We start from the raw sequence: 14,382 nt of genomic DNA on the forward strand, positions 1-14,382 counted from the left end.
TGTTTGGAGATCCAATAAAGTCTTAATATTGTGATTCCCTCACCCTATGTTGTCCGAGTAGTGTTCTGCCCATGGTAATGCAGGTTGGGCGTTCAGTTGGGATGAGCCCTGGGCCATGCTGTCTTTTTAAAGGCGGTTGAGCCAGTGGACGACAGCACCTACTGAGCCCCGTGTCTCCACACCAGTTTTTTGCCGATACGATCAGCTCTAGTGTTACGGGGCTGCCTGGTATTATAACTAATTACGAGTCAGGGCCCACCATGCAACTGCTGCTAGTGACAGCAGAAAAGGGTCTCTGTACCACAGACGTAGTACTTGTTCCTGTTACTTCACAGCAACACTAGGACTAGTACGACACTCCTTGTTTAACTCACAGCGAGTACCGTATTAGCATAAACTAATATGTGGTAGCAAATAATTTAGGGCGACTACCCCATGCGAATAGGAAATACCTCTGTTACTTCACAGAAGTAAGCTAGTAAATTAAGAAAGCATAAACAATGCTCCTAGGTAAGGAGGCACAGGCAAACTATGAACGTCTTAATCTCGCCCCCCTTTTACTTAAGTTCAAACAAAAGATTCTGGCCTGGTCCAAACTGTACCTTTCGGTGGTGGGGAGAGTCAACTTAGAGCAGTTGGGGCATTAGTATCATTTTAACTATGTGCTCCATAACGCCCCGGTATGGCTACCACAAAATAGGTTTTATAAAATAAATTCTATTTTCCGAGGCTTAATCTGGGGAAGGAAGCGCCCACGGATGAGGTTAGAATATTTACAGAGACCAAAAGACGAAGGGGGACTGGCTCTACCTAATCCTTGGTGCTATTACTTAGCTGCCCAGAGCCAACACATGGTGGGGTGGGGTGTGACAGGTTTGGAGACCTTGGCGGGGAAAATATTACAGTATGTGAGCGGAAAAGGTCCTCTGCTTACAAGTCTGGAGGCGGGAAAGTTTCGTCCACACTCTGCATTATATCCTACTATACAGTTGATAGATAAAGTATGGGGTAAGATCAAACAGATGAGACGGGTAACCGGGTTCACCAGATATACCCTCATGTGGGACAACCCCAACATTCCGGAACTTTTATCCCTTAAAGAATTTGGGCAATGGAGGAGAATTGGTATCTGGTACCTCTCCCAAGTGATGGATGGAAACCTATTTAAGACTTTTGAAGTACTGCTAAAAGACTTCCCACTGGGACATAGTATGTTTTATAAATACCTGCAGCTACGTCACGCATTTGAATCGCAGAACAGCATAACACCAATTGTTATACAATCAGATAGTGTAATTAATATATTAGGGATGCAGAGAGGGACGGCAGGATGTATATCGATGGTCTACGGGGGACTTCTGTCCATGTCTGTTGGGAGGCAACAAATTGGGGCATATGCAAGGTGGGTGGAAGATTTGGGAGAAATTGGGGAGGAGAAATGGGAGTCTATTTTGCAATATGTCATCAAAATGTCTCTGAGCGAGGCAAAACGGCTATCGCAATTGTATGTTATATACAGAGTATATAGAACCCCCGTGTGGATGAAGAAAGTGGGAGTGAGAACAGATTCCAAGTGTCCAAAATGTACTGTGGAGGAAGCAGGGATCATGCACATGTTGTGGGAATGCCCGTGTTTACAAGGGTTCTGGATCACAGTGTTAAATTTAATTCAATCAGTGATGCAAGTGGACCTACCCAGAAACCCGCTGGTGTGTGTACTGGGCTATGTGGATGAAGTGGGGGTGGATGAACAAGAGAAACTGGCAGTGGCACGATTGTTGTATGCAGCAAGGAAACTAATTGTATTAGCTATCTGAAAAAGCACCGACACGTAAGGAATTTGTTGAAAAAGTGAATTATATTATTTATATGGAGAAAAATGTTTATATTAAAAGGGGAAGGAGAAAATATGAGAAGATCTGGAGCAAGTGGCTGGACTTTCCAGGATTAGCGTCATTTGATCTACTGAAAGATAGGATATTTAGAGTATAGGTAGGAAAGGAAAGATCGCAGTGGCTGAGAAATAAGGAGGGCAGGTCATTATGTGAATAAAGAGGGATGCAGAGAGTGGAGGGGTGAGACTGTCGACCGGAAGAGGGTGGGGGGAGGGGAGGGAGGGGGTATGTGTGAGGACTACCCTCACAATTTGTTGTTATGTTTATGAAAGTTTTAAAATGCAATAAAAATTTCTGATTTAAAAAAAAAAATGGTCACAGGCAAACCTAAGAACTAACCTCTTTTATGCTCATAGAGGAAGTGTAATATGACAACTGATAACAGAGAGCAATAGCTTTCTCTGAAATGGCTCAAGTGCAAGTCCCTGTCCAAGCCCCATGTGCTAACCGCACTATAAGGAGCCAGGGAACTCTCTATGCTATCCGCAAAGAGTAAACAGGAGCATAGGGGGAGAGGTTCCTACCTAGCCCGACTCCCCTAAAGCATGGGAAGCGGGTATATTATGCAGACTCGCATGGAGCGTCTACTCCCAGACAAGCACATGTAACGACTGAGCACCGAGAGGCGGGCTCCAGGGCCCTTTATAAACTTGGCTCCGCCCACAAGATGGAGGATAATTAACAGGAACAACCCTGGGCCAATAGTAACGAGCAACGACAGAAGTGACGTCACCCTCGGCCAATCATGTAATGCCACGTCACATGCCTAGGACCATGTGATCCCCGCATCATCTGTGACATCACCCACGGCCAATCATGTAATTCCACATTGCAGACATGCTTAGAACAGAGTACACACTTAGTCATTTCTGAGGCTAAGTCCGTGAGCATGCTCAGTAGCTCAAAATTGGGACTTAGACTCAGGAAGCTAAGAAGTTCCCAAACGACTGGAACTACGCAAACTAGAAGCAGAAGTGGAACGTGGAGCAACAGACCCAGGGGCCGTAACATCTAGTACTGATATCTTGTTATCATATGGTCCCTAGATGTAGCTGTAGAGGCGAAACTTGAGTTGGCCCACATGTATTTGTACTTCTGATTGCTTTGGATAATTTTTAGACTTAGTGTCTTAGAAATAAAAATAAAATATATATCAATTTAAAAAAATCAAGAATTATACACTAAAGAGCGAACCACACACCATACAGTATATATTTCTGAAAAAGTAGACAACTGATTGCAGTTGTTTTGTTGGCGGCTACATCCACCTGCAAATATGAATGAAAAAAATTCAATGCATTTTAGCGTTTGCATCTAGAGTTCACATCCAAGCTGCGTTTTAAGGCCCCCATACTCATTAAACTATTGACATCCAAACCTGACGCGATCCTGGGATCGACTAATCTGCATGAGGGCCTCCTAATTCTTGACAGATTATGTTGCGGGAGAGAAGGATCCCAGCCTGTTAATCTTCCATGCACGCTCTTATGTTCTCATTGGAGTTATGCTACAGCCATGAGTTCGTGGTAAAACCAAGTGCTTCTATGTGTGGGTGAGCAATTATTCCTCGAACAGCATTCTAATATGTATGGGGGAGTATTTGCACACCTAGAATTTTTTTCCATCTTTTTTGTCTGTAAAGTATGTATGCAGCATTTCTCCTTCGTCCACAACTGATGAAATAGTAGTGTACACACCAGAGGCCTTAATACAGCTGGATCTTTGTTGTCCTTGTTTGGGTTAATCCCACCTCTCACCTTTTTGATCCCCTTGACTTTTATGCATTGAACATTGCTTCTACGCCTGATGAAGGGTCTTCACCCGAAATGTTGACAACTGACAACAAATCCTATTTGAAGCATCTCCAAGTACCTTTAGGTGTGCAGTTCCTTCAATCTAAGTGTATACACCACAACTTGCTAAGGCTGCTTTCACACATTCAGTTTTTGCTCAGCGGCACAATACGGCGCTTTGCAGAAAAAATGCAACCGTTTTTGTTTGTTTTTTTTTTCTCACCGGTTGCTTTTTTTCCGCATAGACTTGCATTAGCGCCGTATTGTGTCGCATGGCCTTGCATTGCATCCGTTTTTTGCCGGATGCAGCATATTTAGCCCATGCGGCGGCCGGATGGAACGTTGCCTGGCACTTTTTTTGTACGGCGAAAAAACCGCATCACGCCGGATCTGGCACGATGGGCCGCGATTTACAATGCAAGCCTATGGACGCCGGATGCGGCGTCCTGCGGCAAAAACTGCATCCGGCCACTGGATGCGGTTTTTTTTAACTGCGCATGCTCAGTATCAAGCCGCATCCGTCAAAAAACGGACGGGACGCATGGAAAAATTTTTATGCAATGGATTCGTTTTTTTACGCCGCAGCCGTTGCATAGGTTTTTGAGACGGATTGTACCTGATGCAAAAAAACTGGTATGTGAAAGCAGCCTAAGGCCCTGTGCACACTAGGCCGTTTTACCCGCGGTTTTACCCGCGGTTTTGCTGCAGAAATTTCTTGAGAAATGTTTGTAATCTTCCTGCAGACATTTCCCAGCAAAACCTATGGGAAAAAATAGCTGTGCGCACGCTGCGTTTTTTTTCTCAAGAAAATTCTTTCTGAAGATTTTGAGAAAAAATCTGTTCTTCATGGACTGGGACAGTGACTATGTTATGGATCGCCGTGGGACACCCCCCCTTATTGGATTACGCCGGACCAGGATTTGATTGTTCTTGTCAATAAATTGGTGAAAGAGGGAATGTGGTGAGTGTTTTTTCAAATAAAATTTTTTTTGTTGTCTATTTTTTATTTCTTACTGACTGGGTTGGTGATGTCGGGTATCTGATAGACGCCTGACCTCACCAACCCCAGGGCCTGATGCCAGGTGACATTACACATCTGGCATCAACCCCATATATTACCCCGTTTGCCACCGCACCAGGGCAACGGGATGAGTTGGGGAAAAGCGCCAGGATTGGCACGTCTAATGGATTCGCCACTTCTGGGGCGGCTGCAGCCTGCTATTTTTAGGCTGGGGAGTGTCCAATAACAGTGGACCTCCCTAGTCTGAGAATATCAGACCCCAGCTGTCCGCTTTACCTTGGCTGGTGATCCAATTTGGGGGGGACCCCACATTTTTTGTTTTAAATTATTTAATGTAAAATAACAGCGTGGGGTGCCCTCTGTTTTGGATTACCAGCCAAGGTGAAGCTGCCAGCTGTGGTCTGCAGGCTGCAGCCGTCTGCTTTACCCTAGCTGGCTACAGAGATAGGGGGAACCCCACGTTATTTATTTTTTGGCTAAATACAAGGCTAGGCACCCTTTAGTGCCACATGAAAGTCACTAAAGGGTGCCAGCTTAGAATATGCAGGGGGGTTGGACATTATATAGGTCTTTCTCATCTATCTATCTATCCAACTATCCATCTATCCATTATCTGTCTATCTATCGATTTATCTATCTATTATCTATATTATTTATTGCAGTTCAGCATAAAAAAAAACCGCAGGGACCAATCTGCGGCAAAACCGCGGCAAAAACGCATGCGTTGGACTTCCGGCTCCTGCGCTGATCATGTAGGACACAGGACGCCTGAGCTCTGTCATTCCCTGCAGCTCTGACATATATACCGGACAACCCACCAGCCTCCCCCGCTCCATTCCTCCGGTGAGTGAAGTTGCTACATGCAGGGCAGTTCATGGGGAGCCGTGGAGATAATTACTTGAAACAGCGCAGTGAATTTCGCTCTCCCCCTCCCTCTCAAGATCTGGCAGCGTGATAAAGATGGCGCCGGAGCCTGCCCTGCACTAAAATCAGATCTGTACACAGAGAGCAGGACGCAGCTTACCTTGCACTCACTCCCCCAGCACTAAGCAGTTAACCGGCAGCAGAATAATAAATCTCCTGGAGTCCTGATAAGATATCAGCAGCAAACAACACGCTACTGACAAGTTCTGCAAAGAGCTAAGAGTTAAAAAGCTGGGAATCCCTGGGCCCTTCCCCCATCTTGTCCAGACCTGTGCATAAGCAGGAGCTGAATCTCTAGGCATACAGACTCAGTGCAAAGCTCTGGAGAAAGTGAAAGAAGCTGAAGGAGGGAAGTTTAAACATACATCCCTGCAAAGTTTCAGGACAGTGAGAATTCATATAACTCTGGCAGGTGGGAGAAAGGGGTGAAAGTGAGAATAAACAAAAGGGGGAGCAGAATCAAGATTTGTCTGACAACCCACACTAAATCAGTGTCAAAACTTACGTCCCTTCATTCACTATTTGATGGAAAGATACCTGCTGCGCAGCAGCTCCAAAACACAAAATCCTCATACATCCAGCGTACAGTGTGAAAAAAAGATTGTGACTGCCCATACAGAATTAAGTGTCCCTCGGTCACCTGAAAATACTCATCAGATGGAGATGGAGGATTCCCCGGGGACCCCGGATGTATTCAAAACAGTGGAGGGTATGGATTATAAGCGTCTGGCTGATGAAGTCGCCAATCGTTTGCTACCTGACATCTCCGCTACAATTAAAGCATCAATAGCAAAAGCTCTCAGTGCCATACAGAACCAACTTGATGAGACGGTGGAACAGGTTGCGGCTATGGAAACCAAAATGTCGACGTTAGAGGAGGACTTCAGCTCTGACCACACTACAGTCATGCGTCTGGCTAGGGAGAATCTGACCCTGAGGGACCGTGTGGACGATCTAGAGAACCGCTCCAGAAGAAGCAATTTGCGCATTGTCGGCCTGCCTGAAACATACCCGGTTGGTGAGCTACGTACATTGTGTGAATCCACTATTCCTACAACCCTGGGAGTAGCAGGAAGGAGAAAAGTGGAAAGGGTGCACCGCATTGGTCCGCCAAGGAGAGGTGATGAGAGTGAACATAACAGACGCCCAAGACAAGTCATAATGAAATACTTGGACTTCTCCGATAAACAGGAAATATTACAGGCATACAAGAAATTGAAACATCCCTTGGAGGTGAAAGGCTCGCGCATCTTGCTCTTCGAGGATTTTTCTGCGGAGGTCACACGGCAGCGGAGGGCATTCTCATACATATGCTCTGCCTTATTTAAGAGAAATATCCGCTTCCAGTTAAAGTACCCGGCAACGTTGATTATCAGACATCAGGATGGATCCTACAATTCTTTCTCAAGTCCAAAGGAGGCAGAGGCCTTTATTGAGCGGATCAGCAGTCCTCGTGACCTCAGGAATTCTCCAGGACCAGGGCGCAACGACTCACCGAACCAGAGAGTGACCAAAGGGAGCTCTGTGAAGCTCGCTACAGCTTCCCCGAAGGACCGGAGACAGCAAAACAAGGAACTTAAGGGAACCTGAGACAAATAGACAAATGTCGGATGTGTAAAGTTCAAGGTGGGACACCTGTTTTTGATTTAGGCTGGAGAAGCCGCAGTGGAAAAAGTTCAAGAAATCTGAGGCGGAGGAAAGGAAAGAGAACTTTTTTTTTTTTTTTTCCTTCTCTCTCTTTCTTTGTAGGTGGGACACTCCTTTATATTGGTTAAACGCTATAAGTATAAGGTTGACTGAGCTTGGAAAATGATCAGAAAAAAGTGAAGTCTGAGTATTATGGTATAGTTGGGGGGGGGAGGGGAGGGAGATGTTTGAAATGTTTGGGGATTTTGGATTCAAGTGAAGTAGCAAAGATTTTACACAGAGTTATTATTATTACTACTACTCTCACTATTGCAAGTGAGCACTATGTTCAATTGTCTAATTGGTTGAATTTTTTTTGGCAAGGGAGGGCAGCAAAAACATGGTAAACGAAAGGCAGGATTTCCATTTATTACATGTGCTTTATGAGAATAGTCACCTGGAATGTTAAGGGGTTACGTTCCCCCCAAAAAAGAATTAAGATATTACGCCACCTTAATCGCCTCAAACCGGACATTGCGCTCCTTCAGGAAACTCATCTGGAAGGTTCAGACATGCAGAGGATGGGGAAATTGTGGGTTGGAGGAGTCTATGGGTCATCTTCAGTTAAAAGGAAAGCAGGGGTTATTACATTAGTAAGTAGGAGATTACAACATCAAGTCCTGGAAACATATGCGGACACGGAAGGTAGGGTTCAGATGATCTCAGTGGAGATACCTGGAGGAATTTATAAAATCTTTAATATTTATGCCCCGAACGAAAACAACAAATCATTCTTTCAACGACTTGAGGCCAAAATTTTAGAACATGCCCATTTTAATCTAATAATTGGGGGGGATTTCAACTCGGTGGTATCTGTGCTAGAGGACAGGAAAAATGCTAAAGGCCCCCCAAATGTACCGCGCGGCCATGATAAAGTTATGCGTCCTCTGTTAAATGCCACGGCCTTATGGGATGCGTGGAGACTACTGCACCCTCAGGATAGGGAATTTACGCACTATTCACATGCTAATAGCTCCTGGTCTCGCATTGACTACTTTCTTATTTCAGGGAACCTGGTACGTGCGCTCCACTCAGCTACTATCCAGGATTTGGTGATTTCTGACCATGCCCCGGTGGTGCTAGACCTAGCAAACATTTATCCCAGAGGAACGGACTATCTGTGGAGATATCCTTCCTTCCTTAAAGATAACGAAGATTTTTCCTTGAAATTAAAGGAATGGTGGACGGAATTTATGGTACATAATGATCAACATAAAGACACACCTATGTTATTATGGGACACGGCGAAGGCAGTATTACGGGGCAGAACGATAGCACATGTTTCCTATTTGAAGAAAAAGGCTCATCTTAAATTTACTGAAACCTCCCATAAATTGAGGGAAGCATATACTTCTTTTCAAAAGCATCCTGATAGGAACCATAGAGATAGATGGGTAATAGCCCAAAGAGCTTTTAATGAGTGGGCGGAAAAACGGGAACAAATGGCTAGGTCAATGCAAGAAGCTACATTACATCGCTTTGGAAATAAAGCAGGGAAAATACTGGCCAACTTAGCGAAAAATAGGATTATAACTCAGGGACCCATGGAAATAAAAAATCAAAAGGGGGAGATACACAAAAACCCTAAGACAATAATTGAGACTTTAGGCACGTATTATAGAAACCTTTATTCGTCGGAAAAGCGAGACAAATTTCCTGATAATAATCTTTTATCTAAAGTGACACTACCTCGACTCACAGAAGAGCATCGCACTTTTCTGAATGCCAAAATTACGGGGGAAGAAGTATTGGGGACAATCAACTCCATGCATAATTATAAAGCCCCTGGCCCTGACGGATTTACGGGAGAATTCTATAAAACAGTAAAGGAAGAGATCTTACCTACATTACTAGAGCTGTATAATAGCATACTAGACGGTAATGCGTCTTTCCAAAATAATAACCGGGCATATATAAAATTGATCCCTAAACAGGGGAAGGACCCGAAGGAGCCGGGTTCGTATAGGCCCATATCACTTATCAACCTAGATATGAAGATAATGTCAAAGATTATGGCAAATCGTCTAGCTATAATTCTTCCCCAACTGATTTCCCCAGCACAGGCCGGTTTCATTCAGAAAAGATCAGGGACACTAAATATTAGAAAAGTTCTTCTTGTCCTGGATAGGGTTAACCTTCGGCCTCTGAAAGGAGAATCTCCCGCTTTGCTTACAATAGATGCCGAGAAAGCCTTTGACAATATTGAGTGATCATGGCTTTATAGAGTTCTAGATGAAATGCGTTTTTCGGGGTCATTTTATACCTACATTAGAGAAATTTACACAAATCCGAAGGCTCAAGTTTACATTCCAGGATATCTGTCAGCCCCTTTTCCGTTACTGAAAGGAACCAGACAGGGTTGCCCCCTTTCCCCATTACTTTTTAATCTGGCTCTGGAACCATTGGTACGATTGTTATCTACACATAGCACCTTCCAGGGTATTTCTGTAAATAATAGACAAATTCAGTCAGCTTTTTTTGCGGATGACATTTTGCTTTTCCTTTCGAATCCAGCTCAGCAGGTCCCCGAGATTTTACAAATTTTGCGAGAGTTTGGAGCGTACTCAGGCTTCAAGATTAATGCGTCAAAGTGCGAGCTCCTATACCTGGGAGGGACAAATGTTCAAACACGGGAGCAGAACCCTTTTGAAGGAATTACAGTGGCTAAGTCATATATCACATACCTGGGAGTTAAAATAGGTAAGGTTCCGGCAACCCTTTATAGTCTAAACTATCCACCCCTTCTGAGCCAAATAGAGCAAGATCTTAAAAGATGGCACGACCTTCCATTGAACATAATTGGTAGAGTCCACCTAATTAAGATGATGTCGATATCAAAATTAATGTATCATCTTCAAACACTTCCCCTGCTTCTCAAGCATAAAGATATTGTCCAGCTAAATAGAGCTTTTTCACACTTCATTTGGAGGGGGAAACGCCCTCGTATAGGGCTTAAGAAGCTGATGGCATCTAAGGTTCATGGAGGTCTGAGTTTGCCGAACATTCGGGGTTACAATATAGCCTGTTTGACTAGATATATATTGGATTGGATTAAAGGCTCTAGGCATTATTCAGCGTTGGAGCTTGAGAGAGACTATGCACAACCTTGGGATCTGGTGGCATTACTTCATACTAGGCAGGCTAATCTCCCAGTGAAAATCAAGCACTCTTCCTTATTTAAAGACACGATTGCAGCGTGGAAGGCGTTGAGGAAAAACTACAAACTTCCCCATAAAATATCCAAATACTTGCCTATATGGGGGAATCCAGAGTTTGTGCAGGGGACAAGCAATAAGCTGTTTGAAGAGTGGAAGGTGCGGGGTATAAGGACTGTTGCTCATCTCTTGCACACCTCAGAGCCTAGATGGTTGAGTAGAGACGAAATTATAGCGCAGTATGGCCTGGGGCCTAACCAAGTAATCCAATATGACCAAGTGAGATATAGTATTATGACTCAGTTGCATGATGTGACCCAGGAGGTAGTATTTAACTCTTTTGATTGTCTGGTAAAGAACTCAATAACTTCATCATCTATCTCTTTTCTTTATGGAGCCATGCGTGATCTATTAATAGGACAGCACCCAGAAGGTTTATTTAAATCTTGGGAAAAACAATTTGAAGACCCGTCTATGGGGGTAAAAATTAGGGGAGGGTGGAATGCTCTTCGTAAATCAATTTTAAATGAGAATTGGCGAGAAACCCAATTTAGAATTATGCACAAGGCAATTTATGGTTTTAATCTCCCTCCATCAGCAACAAAGCCAGACAGGCTTACGTATTGCCCTAAGTGTAAGAGTAGTGGAACTGATCTCCTTCACGGGTTGTGGTCCTGCCCCCATTTGAGTCCATTATGGTCACAGATCAAAAGTTGTATACAAAAGGTGTGGGGTCTTGAAGTTCGGCTCTCACCTGGGTTCGCTATTTTTCACCATTGGGAGGAGGGGAACGATACCAAAGGGAAGATGACTAACCCACCCAGACTTATACATGTGATACTTCTGGCAGCCAAGAGAGCGATACTAAAAAATTGGTTGGAGTCTAGGGTCCCCGCGATTGAAGAGATCTTGGGTCAGCTCATGCATCTTCTTGAAATAGAAGGATTGGATGCAGAAAGGAGGGCGGATAGAATACGACAGCACTTTAACAAATGGAAGAAATTCATACTGGCCTATTGTACTCGGGAGGAGATAGTCAGGATTATGTCACCTTTCAAAGACACAGTCTGGTATCATACTGAAAAATTGAAGGATACATTGGATGGCTTGGAGGTGGGGGAGGAAAGGCCGAAAGCTGACTAAAAGGAGAGGGGGAAATAACCGATTTGAGTGGGACTTCTTTATTGTATGTCATTACCATGTTCACAAGGGTTCAATGGGGGGAATGATAAGAATGATGGGTTAAGGGGTCGCTGCTTTCCTTTGCTTTATCTTGCCATGTTATGGTTATTGATTTTAAAAATTGGTATGGAATTTGGGATGATCAAACATGACAATGTAATGTTGAATTTACAATGCTGAATTCGCTTATGCCAATGTTATGTTGTTGAAAAATTTGAATAAAAATATAGTTAAAAAAAAAACAAAAAACGCATGCGTTTTTCCCCGCGGATTTGGTGTGTTTTTTTACTGCAGGTGCGGTAATCTTCATCTCCCAGAAGTTTCTCAAGAAATTTTCTTGAGAAAAATCACTTTTCTAGTGCGCACATAGCCTAATACACTACATTACATTAGCGTTTCAAGGTATGTTTTCCTGTTCCATCTTAGCATGTCCGATCCTTTTTACTATAGCAGAATTTTACAGGAAACAGCAATGCTGTAATAGGCTGTAATTTTTCTAGGATTTTGACACGTTGCTCTGGTTGCTACTGATGTCTTTTTTTCACATCTTTTGGATTGTTTTTTATGTCTGTTAGTTTTTCTATCATATTTTGAACAGTTTCTATGAAAACATTATTTCCCTTTTAATATTTTCTATGCAGGTCATCCACATACTACAGCCATGCAGAATGTGGCAATCGATGATCAACCAGAAGCCACCTTTCTATTAGCTATTCATTCAACTGTTGAAATTGATGACAATGAGGTCAGTACTTTTCTAAATGACTCTTGCTATCTTGGAATCACAGAACTGTATAATAGACAAGAACTACGGTATAATCAAAATTCTTCTGTTTGTCATTGCAAACAGTTAAAAAGTTTGTTGTTAAAAACCCATACAGCTAAGCAGACAACTATATTATGGGAGGGTTATATGTAGCATATTCTGCAGACATTGAGACGGTAAAGTAAGCATGGAAACTTCAGCTCAGAAGTCACAGAATTAGGAGTTCAGCCCTGGCCATATGTTTTGAGGCACACAGTGAGTGCCACTTAAAATATTTTGCACCTAAATATTCTTCTTTATGTACAATTCAAATTAAATGTATTCAGTTTTCATTACAAATTAGGATCAGTGGCAAAATTTACAAACGTTAGGCAGTTCTCAATGTCAAGTAGCAGCTGCAAATGCAAACAAGATTTTAGAGTGTGTAAAAAGAGAGATTGGATCCTGTGATCCCAACGTATTGTTACCACTGTATAAATCACTTGTAAGGCCACATCTAGCATATGGAATCAGTTTGATGAGAGGTTGAAAAAGTTGTATTTGTTTTAGCTTAGAAAAAAGACATCTCAGAGGAGATCTCATTTATATGTATAAATACATGTGTGGTCAATATAAAGGACTTATTTCTTCCAAAGACAGTTCTAAGGACCTGTTAGCACTCGCTGCAAGTGGAAGAAAGGCGATTCCAGCAGCTAAATAGGAAAGGGTTCTTTATAGTTAGAACAGTCAACTTGTGGAATGCCGACCACAAGAGGTAGGAATGGCTGACACTATAATATCTTTTAAAAAAAGGGCTGGATGATTTCCTCAGTACACACAACATTGTCGGTTATAAGTAACTTAATGACAAAATATATAATTGGTAGAGGAAGGGTGAAATAGATGGACCTAAGGCTTTTTTCAACCTATGTAACTATGCTGTCTGCAAGAAATCAAAAGAACAATTTACACTTCTCAACAGTAATAGAACACGGGGTTTCTCCAAATTTGACACACAATACCACTTGCAATGACTACTACCATCTCAGTATTAATGCTCCCTCACGTCAAATATCTTTAGTACTTACTAGAGCACATTTGGCTGTTATAACCAGCTGTAAACGTGGTGCATCGCTGAACACCAGCTCCTGGTAGTGTTCCTGATGGAATATTAGCCGATTCCTCATTGATAATGATCTTTAATATTCATAAGTCAAGACAGTGGTCCAAAAAGTTAATAAAAAAGATCATTGCACAAAAAAGGAACAGGATGCAAAGAGAAAGCAAAAGCCTTGAACACCCCTAGAAAAAATGTTGGAAGCATAAATCGCACGATAAGAATTGGAGGAACACTGGCTACAGTACTTGGATGTGGCAGACAAAGGAAGGTATCACCAACTACCACCAGATTCCTGAGGAGACAAGTGGTCAAAAACTCTCAACAACAATAAATCCACACATACATCTAAGTCCACCATGGGTTTTTTTCAGAGGACGTACTGGAAAATTCTGGTTGGTCTTCAGTCATCTTGGCTTGAGCCACATGGAATATCTATGGCGGAATTTGAAAGAGGGTTGTAGCACACAAGCCCAAGAATATTCATGAACTAGAGGCCATTGCCCATGGGAATTGAGCTGAAATTCCTCAGGAACGCTACCAGACTACCAGACACATGTGTCGTAACAGCCAAAATTAGTCTACTAAGTAGTAAAGACTCTTATGAAGGGCAGGAATAATTTTGAGACTTAAGTGGTTAGTAAAAGTGTCATCTCTCAGATACTTCATTGGTGGACACAGGAACCAAGGGTTAGATGCTGCCACAAGGAGGTTGACACCAAGAATATATCTTAGACAAAAAGTTGAGTCCAGCCTACACCAGGCCAGCCGACACCTATAGTTTAGCTTAGTGTAGGCTATCGGCCACAGGGTTGAATCCCAATTGCCCAGTTCCTGTCTTGAATATTTTCACCTTTTAGGCTG

General features: G+C 42.9%; 1 protein-coding gene across 5 annotated transcripts in view; it reads left to right on the top strand.

Moving 5' to 3' along the window:
* LOC142292139 (uncharacterized) overlaps nt 1-14,382 on the top strand; it is a 218,340-nt gene that overhangs the window by 115,204 nt on the left and 88,754 nt on the right. For all 5 annotated transcript variants that reach the window (XM_075337285.1, XM_075337289.1, XM_075337286.1 and 2 more), the window contains one exon: nt 12,298-12,401. In XM_075337285.1, coding sequence (XP_075193400.1) covers nt 12,298-12,401 — 104 coding nt within the window. The remainder of the gene's footprint in view (nt 1-12,297; nt 12,402-14,382) is intronic.

This window comes from Anomaloglossus baeobatrachus, chromosome 2 (assembly GCF_048569485.1).
Source record: "Anomaloglossus baeobatrachus isolate aAnoBae1 chromosome 2, aAnoBae1.hap1, whole genome shotgun sequence".
In the NCBI taxonomy this organism is placed as follows: Eukaryota; Metazoa; Chordata; class Amphibia; order Anura; family Aromobatidae; genus Anomaloglossus; species Anomaloglossus baeobatrachus.